The sequence below is a fragment of the Brassica oleracea genome, chromosome C1 (assembly GCF_000695525.1).
Source record: "Brassica oleracea var. oleracea cultivar TO1000 chromosome C1, BOL, whole genome shotgun sequence".
In the NCBI taxonomy this organism is placed as follows: Eukaryota; Viridiplantae; Streptophyta; class Magnoliopsida; order Brassicales; family Brassicaceae; genus Brassica; species Brassica oleracea.
In genome coordinates, this window is record NC_027748.1 from 31,240,129 (window position 1) to 31,248,466 (window position 8,338).

At 34.3% G+C, this 8,338-nt stretch overlaps 1 protein-coding gene and 1 long non-coding RNA gene across 5 annotated transcripts; one reads left to right on the plus strand and one right to left on the minus strand.

Annotated features, from left to right (window-relative positions):
- The first annotated feature begins 757 nt into the window (after positions 1 to 757).
- On the plus strand, positions 758 to 2,853 carry LOC106292695. The gene is made up of 5 exons (XR_001260222.1): positions 758 to 1,223; positions 1,300 to 1,384; positions 1,497 to 1,760; positions 1,876 to 1,995; positions 2,093 to 2,853. It is a non-coding gene; the product is annotated as an uncharacterized LOC106292695 (long non-coding RNA).
- Positions 2,854 to 5,584: 2,731 nt separating this feature from the next.
- Positions 5,585 to 6,901, minus strand: LOC106326095 (DUF21 domain-containing protein At4g14240-like). Of its 4 annotated transcripts, none has more exons than XR_001267150.1 (3): positions 6,391 to 6,901; positions 5,851 to 6,263; positions 5,585 to 5,761 (listed from the first exon to the last, which is right to left on the minus strand). XR_001267150.1 is itself a non-coding variant. In XM_013764125.1 (3 exons), the coding sequence occupies exons 1-3, from the start codon at positions 6,720 to 6,722 to the stop codon at positions 6,171 to 6,173; spliced, it is 354 nt and encodes a 117-aa protein (XP_013619579.1). In that variant the 5' UTR covers positions 6,723 to 6,901; the 3' UTR covers positions 5,687 to 6,170. The 4 variants fall into 4 exon arrangements, 2 of the variants coding, with proteins under 2 accessions (XP_013619579.1, XP_013619586.1); XM_013764125.1 differs by having other exon boundaries at positions 5,687 to 6,263; positions 6,391 to 6,529; positions 6,601 to 6,901; XR_001267149.1 differs by having other exon boundaries at positions 5,687 to 6,263; positions 6,601 to 6,901.
- Between the last annotated feature and the right edge of the window lie 1,437 nt (positions 6,902 to 8,338).

The window sequence follows — 8,338 nt, forward strand, 5'->3', positions numbered from 1 at the left end:
TAGTAAATTATATAAAAATGGAAATACCACATTAAACAAAAAAAATAAAAATGTATAGTTTTACATCAAGAAAGTCCCTATAAAATTCATTATTCCATTAACATCAACCTCACACTATCAAGGAAAACTTCAAAGTACTCGAACAAAAAAATGGTTCCATCATCAACTCTTGCCGTCCCAAAAACCTTTAATGACCATGAAAGAGATTTTTTATAACAGCGAACTTTTTGTTAGGTGAATTCATTGTTGGGAAACCCGCAACTTCCAAAAGCCAAACTTATTCATGGGAATTGAATTGGTTTTCATTTTAATTAAATATCTAAAACATTTATTCCAACACTCAACATATAGTTTTGCAAAATATGATGACTAGATAGCCAACAAAGTTACAAAAAAATATTTAAATAGTAAAAAATATGTTAATTTAACGTGTTAAAATTTAAAAATAAATTTTAATTATGACATGCATCTTAACATTTATATAAATATATATCATAACCTAAATATAAATAATTTAACAGCTTAAATTAGAAAAAAATAAAAATCTCGGGCGTAGCCCGGGTTAATCCCTAGTCTTATACAATAAAAGGAGGTTTTTTCCTCTCCATAGGGCGTTTGATGACATCAATAGAAAAAGAAAAAATCGGAATTGATCGATCTCTTTCTCGAAACAAACGAAAAGGAAAGAAAAGATGGCATCTAATACTTATACGTTGCGTTTCGTCTTAATGATTTCGGTTGGACTTTTAGATTCCAGGCCCATTAATGATGTTTGTCCCTTCGTCACTTTGCCCTAGACATTAGCGTCTCTGACGAAACTTCCTGAAATTGTGATCGACGAATGTCTTTACGTTTCCTTCTCCATAACGGCGGATTAATTCCTATTTTGCGCCCAGCTTCTGCGTAATTAACCTACTCTTCCACTCTGCATCATTCAATCGATTTCATAGCATCCCCAAAGTAACCGACTCAAGCTTCGACTATAAATATCCTCAATTTGAGCCATGAACAACACAGCTTCGATGAGATTAATAAGAATAGTCTATTCTACTTACCGATTACTGCGATTGTGAATTCCTTTATCTTCCTTGCCGATTTGAAAGATGGGCGCTGCTCCAACATTGCAGAGGTTCATTTGCTGAGGTTTTGGGAGGCGAGATGGGTCTTGTGCGAAGAGATATTGTGATACCTAAGCGTTGTACCCGGTAACTATGATCCGACAGGTAACGACCGCATTTTCTAAACCTCTCTGCATTGCCACAAAATAAAAAACCATCTGAGGTTTTATCTTCTTAATAGATTGCTGCAGGTGGTACTCACTCTATAGTTTGATACGCGAAGGTTATGTGTGGACTTGGGGTCATCCGTGACATCCCCATGACATGTATAGATTAAAATTAAAACTCACAAAAAGGCATTTGGTGCATTATTTGGCTACTACTTGAATGTTCGATTTTGATTTCCTCTCTACTGAAGAAAACAAATATTTGTTCCAGTGTTCAAGGTCCTCTGTCGGAGCATTTTGTAATGTGGCTCTTGAATAAGATGGGAGGCTCTTCGCACAACCCCTCATCATGTCCAAGTCCAAGGCCTCGATGTCGATGATCTCACTTTGGTTTGTTTCTTTCTCTTCCTTTTATTGATTCATTTTCTACTCACTAAAACCTTCAAAAGGGGACTATGTTGTCAACTTATCTCTCTTTAAACTCATTTTTAGGTTAATATTGATGCGGGTGGCTTGCATTCAACTTCTTTAACTGGTAAAGGAGAGATATTAAAAAGTGTTCTCAAAGTTTATTTCCTTCTCATTCTCACCATGTGCTAGATCCTCCTTTTGATCAAGAATAGTTATTTGTTTGGTCTTTTAATTTTTAGCTAGGTGGACGGTTGGGGAAGAGAGAACACGGAAGACTCGGGTTAGGTGACAATGACAAGATCAGCAAAATAGTTCCACAGAGAGTTAATCTTCTCCCTGACAAAGATATCCTGCATGTTGTAAAGCCTTAAACTTTAATTATCTTTAGATCTCTAAAAGAGGATCTCATTCATGTAAAGAAGCGTTAACCTTTAATGATCAATAACCTTTTTACAGATACGTTTCTTGCGGCCTAACACATTCCGTTGCTTTGAAAAGAGATGGCAAAATATTATCGACTGCTCTCTTGAAACCCAAGAAATGTGCTTTAAGGTTTACTTCATAAGTAAAGAGTCATTTTCCTATCATTATCTTTGTGATCAGATTGGTAGAGGAGATCATGGCAGACGGTTATGGAAGGAATGTAACACCTGGACAGCCATTGGAGTTGTTTTTATATTTCACCACCTGAAAGAAGCTTTAATAACGCCAGAAAGAAGTAAGGAAAATGGTCAGCTGCTTGCGGTGGGCTCCACAGTCTTGCCATCGTGGAATGTATGTCTGATAATATTTGATCCTCCGGTCACATAACAAGTTACGAAGACAAGAAAGAAATATGTTGCAGGAATCAAGGCAAAAGGAGAGTATGCTTCATTAAAAGGGGGAGGGGAAAGAGAGAATGTAATCACCATTTCATAGCTATCGGAATTGATACCAGTAAATGAGGATAAGCATGATGGCACAAGCTCTGGAAGACTGGAACCATCGGGGTTTAGATCCTTGCCGCAGGATAAGCACTGGCTAGCGACTATGATAGTGACATGAGTACATGACTGGTCATGAGAATCACAAACGCACCAGCTCCAAAACTGTCTTTAGCGGCTTGCTTGATAACCTCGGTTATATTCTCTTCATCTGTTCATTGAGGAATTAAGGCACAAATTATTAGAAAAGAAATTTTATATCAATTCAACATAACTAAATATAATAAACAGTTTCCAGACAACTAATAAACAATATATCTATTATACTTTCACAATCAATCATTAATTCATTTACGGAACAACAAGAAAAATTAAAATTAAAGATATTCCTACTAAAAAATCAAAATGAAATAAAAATAAAAACCAAAGCAATATAACAAGAAAATAATAAATTAATAGAGTAAAACAATAAAATATATAGTGTTGAAAAATATGACAACTTATACACTTTCCATTCATCAAATAAATACAACTAAAAAAAATTTACTTCAAACAAAAAACTGTTTTTGATCATTAAACTCGAATTTTTTTTTGAAAATAACCAATATATAACAGTCTTGGCAAGATGTCTCTCAAAGATTAACGTTGAAACTCACTACATCAAAAGAATCCGATGGTGTTTTCAAAACAATAACACAATTTCTAAAACAAATGGCATGTTTGTGTAGCAATAATCTATCTAGCATAATAATAATGTTATAAATGAGAGATATGGAGGTTCGGAAAACATATTTAGAGAATTTCATATGGAATCAAAACAAAACAGAAAGAGATCAATGTTGAAGATGCATCAAATAATCATAACAACAATGAGTGAGAGTTACAAGGCTTTTGGTGACACTAAAGAATATGGAAACAACAATAATATACAATCGCAACAACATAGAAAACAGATCTACCATCTGCTAATACTACAAACAAATTAAAAAGTGTGTATTAATGATAATAAACGAACAAAACTAAGTTGTTAAGCAAAAAAAAAACAACAAAACAAAGTTATATAAGTTTAAAATCACAGCACATATAGTATTATTTTTTTATAATTAATCAATATAAAAAATTTATACAACATATAAGAACATGAAGAGAAAACAATTAGAACAGACGTTAAATGGCATGAATTTAAACAAAATGGACACAAAAATAATTCCAAAAACGAAATTCAAGTAGCAAAGATGACATGCTACTCTTATTCAACAATAGTGTAGAAAAAAATGGCCAAACACATGCAAGAAATAACATTTGTTTCCTTTACACAAATACAATTGAAAGAGTCGGTAATTGTTAGATTCGGGTTTAATTATGGGCTTCCAACCTAAAATCAATTGGTGATTAGTGGATTGGCTCTAACCTTTTATATATTACTTAATGTCCTTTAGAATTTCCGATGTGGGATATATATCCCTAATACCTCTCTCCTCGAGATGATGTCTCTTATCGACCAGAAATCTCGGAATTTTAGGACATTTATACTCGGTCGAGCGAGTTTAACACAACCTTTATACTCGGTTGGAAGAGTTAATCACGATCTTTATACCCTATCAGAAGGGTTAATTTTAATTTTAATTAGGGGTTTAGGGTATTTAGGATCTGGGCTCTGATACCATGTTAGATTCGGGTTTAATTATGGGCTTCCAACTTAAAACCAATTGGTGATTAGTGGATTGGCCCTAACCATTTATATATTACTTAATGTCCCTTAGAATTCCCGATGTAGGATATATATCCCTAATAGTAATAATAAAAATTAGACGATATAATAACTAAATACTAAATAATATAGAAATTTTGCTAATACTAACGGGAACATTTCCGCGCGAAGCGCTGACAAACCCCTAGTCTTTTACGAAGATCAAGTTTGAGGAATTTCTAAGGGTTTAAGAAAGTGTCGTTAATCAATTAATTCACTAACCTTTACAAAACCTAAAATGGTGTGGCGTTTTTGAAAGAAAAGCTTAAGTTTTAGAATCTGAAATGTTTTCTGGATAATTGTGTCATAAATTTTAAAAAGAAGCTGTGCAAATTATTATAGTTACCGGAAAATTATTATAGTTACCTGATCATATAATAATTTTATTGAATATTTAGCCGGAAAATGCTCATGCAATAGAAAAGTTTTATATGAAATGGAAGACCTAACTGCCTATGCAATTCATCGCCTAAAAATGGAAGAAAGAAGTCAAAGAACCAATTATTGTTTGACACCACTTGTAGATCTTCCTTGTCAACTTTTAATTTCTTAGAGAGATTGTTTATCTTCCAATATCCTGTTGGTAAGGTTACTGAAATGTAAACTGTATGAGATATCTAGCAGGAAAAAATGACTAAAATATAAGAGTCATTGTTACACCGGAAAACAGTTGACATATATGTGACTGTTCACATAAGCAAGAGTGTTTGATGAACAAATCCATAATCATATTAGCCGGACTTGTAACTTCCTATAAAATTATCATATTTTGTTACTAATATTACTGGTGTTGTTTATATTATTACACATATGTGCCCATATCTCTCTCAACTTCACAAAATAACAACAAATTAAAGATTGGCTTTTCCTTTGCGTATATGTCTTTACAAATTTCTCTGTGTTTTCATTTTCTTATGACGTCATCAAAGGTATTCAATGTGATGCCTGAACCTCACTTGCAACCCTCATGTATACCCCTTTTCGGCTCTTCTTTTGTATCTGCTCATGTATATACGTGAATAAATGTCACACTATAGTATGGTGTACACTTTATTGTAAATCATGAATTTTTTTTTGCGGAATTGACTGCCCCTTATAAAGCTTTATTTTTACGGAACTTGAGCATGTTCAATGGAAAAGACTCTAATGAATCTCTTAAGTAATATTTAAATACTAAATTTTTGCTAAGAGATCTTGTTAAAGTAATTTTGTTCTCTTAGCTCCAATGGTATGTAACCACTGAATGAATCAACAAACTCAAACTCAATGTGCATGTGTGTGTGTATGTTAATGTTCCTTTTCTCATTGTTGTATGTAACCACTGAATGAATCAACAAACTCAAACTCACAAGATTACATGTGACTGAATGAGACAAAAACACCAAAGTGATGTTTAGACTGCATACCACGAGTTTTAGTCTGAGTCTCTCCTCCCGCAAGCAAGGAATACAACTGCTTAACAAATGAGTTCTCTAAAGAATCAAGATACAAGTTGTGTTTTTCATTGGTGACTTAAAAGGTAATGCCTTTGGTCTTATTACCGGATAACCTGCGAACTGATTACTTTTAGAATTTTGCTTTTGAGGGAATGACTACTTTGTCTTAGGTGAGCTTCTAGGAAAACCGGGGAGTAGAAACTTTACATGGCCATGATCCTTTATCTCCTGCGAGCCCCTTGAACCTGGTCCTTTACGTTCTTTTACTTCAACCACTGATTTTCCTGGAGTCTTTGTCATCTTAGGCAATGGTTTCTTGACCAATTCAGTCTTCTTTAAGGGCTTCGCTTTCTCTGAACCTGTGAGACTCTTCGCAGAGTTGCTTCCATTGCCTTTATCACTCACTGTCTTCAAAGTCCCTCCTTTCAACTCTGCTTTTGCTCTCTTAGCCATGGCCTGTAGAGTAGTAACAGACTGTTTCTTCCTAGCTTAATCCCGGGAAGATACTTGACATTTTCCTAATCAAGAAACCAAGAAAGCATCTTTGTTTATGTAATCTATAAGGCTTGAAGCATCTTTGGTTAAGTACTCTGTAAGACTTGAAGAAAACAGAGTTTCAATCAAAGAGAGGCAGAAGAAATATACTTGATCAAGAGAAAACTCCAAAGAAACAATAAAATTGATCAAGAACCAAATGATCCTCTCATCTCTATTGCAACAGCATTGCACAGAAGCAGTGTCACTAAAAGCTGATGCTGTTTCTGAACAACCCGGAATATCACAGCTAAAGAAAAATCACCATCATGAGATCAAATAAAAAAACAAAAATAGGAACAATGAAGGAGAGATGATTACTGGCTTGTTTCTTCTTGTTGGGAGTGCCCCTGAGTTGGAGAATCTCGAGCACCACGAGACCGAGAGACATGAGCCCCAAAGTCAGACCAGACATGATTCCCGCGAACAGGACGAGGAAACATGAGACGCCTGTGTAGTCTTTCAAGACGTGAAGCATTGTTTTAATATGACTTTGATCGAAACCGATCGATCAAAGCTTCTTCTTCGAAGAGAATCTACATCGCACGAGCGACGGAAGAGAAGGAAGAGAAAGAACAGATGAAACTCAGATCTATCTTCTACCCAATAATGTTTTGACACGTGCTTCCTAAGAGACGTGTCTTAACTCTCTTAATTAAGAGAAGTGCCTTAGGTTTTCATCAATTTTTCTTTTCTTTTAATTCATAATTGGGCTAAGAGACCCACCTAAAAGCTTGCATTAAACATGCTCTCGCCCCTTAGAGCATCATTATCTCACATACTCATTTAGGGGTTCTTAATCTTTTTTTAATAATTTTTAGTCAGAAAAGTGGATTTAAGAGACTTAGTTAAGAGACATGTATATTTGTGTGGTCCATTGCAAATCTCTTATTTAAGGGTTCTTAAAAAAAAATATTAAACATTATTTTATTAAACTTCAAATTTATTTATTAAATTCTTAAATATAACATTTTAAACATAGATTAAAAAAAACAAAAAAAACAAAGATTAGTATAACCTAAAAGCTTTATTCAGTTTCTTGCTCATCAAGTGAACTTTGTTTGTTACACACAGGTTAACAGAAATGACCATCAAAGAACACCAAGCAGTTCATACATTTTTCTGTCTATGACGTCCTATTACAAAAATATGACAAAATAAGAAAACTAAGATTTCGTTTCTGGCTAGCAAAGAAGGCAGTGTGCTAAAATGGTTAGCTCACCTTTACAATCTTAGGATCTGCTCATGGCAAACTTTTCCGGACATGTCTAAGCAATTGACCCACTACACAACACAAATACATCAAGTTCAACCAAGAAACATAATAAGTTGGTTATGTGAAAATAAAAATATAGAGAATGCACAGAATGATATGCCACAGAAAAAAAAACAGGTAAAGCGCACAGACTAACCATTAGTTCGGTAGCGCTGCTCCACTATTGTTTTCTTATTCTCTTCAAAAGTTCATCGGCTGCTTTCTCAATATCTTATGCAGAAACTTCAACCCCTGTTCCAAAAAGATAATGAAGATCTCATCTCCAGATTCACATAAAACACAACAACATATAACCTCTAAGCACCATTTAAATAAAGAAAACAGAAACTCTATACATGCTAGCATTGAGAAATAAATATAATCCCGGCTAGTAAGACCCAAACGCTCTTACCAACACCACGTGCTTCCTCAAATTCATTTAACTTGAAGTCCTCAGGAGCGTGATTGTCAAAAAACAAAACTGCAGCATCCAATTGTGCTAGAGTTTTAATCTGCAGATTCATCACACAGAGAGAATCAAAACATTATTTGCCAGTTTTCCATCAACATAACAGAACCAAACCCCATAAAGGACTAAGGGATAACATTCCAGCTGCAGAGACTATAAATAAAGGCGTCATAAGCTAACCTTGGAGGAAACAATGTACTTGAACAATGTTGGACGATGCAGAAGAAGATTAGAAAGCGACCTGATTCACATAACACATCCATATGTTTCTTTCCAGCATTGATACAAATACAAAACGCTAATTAAAACAAATCTCACCGTGTACAAAAGATTTC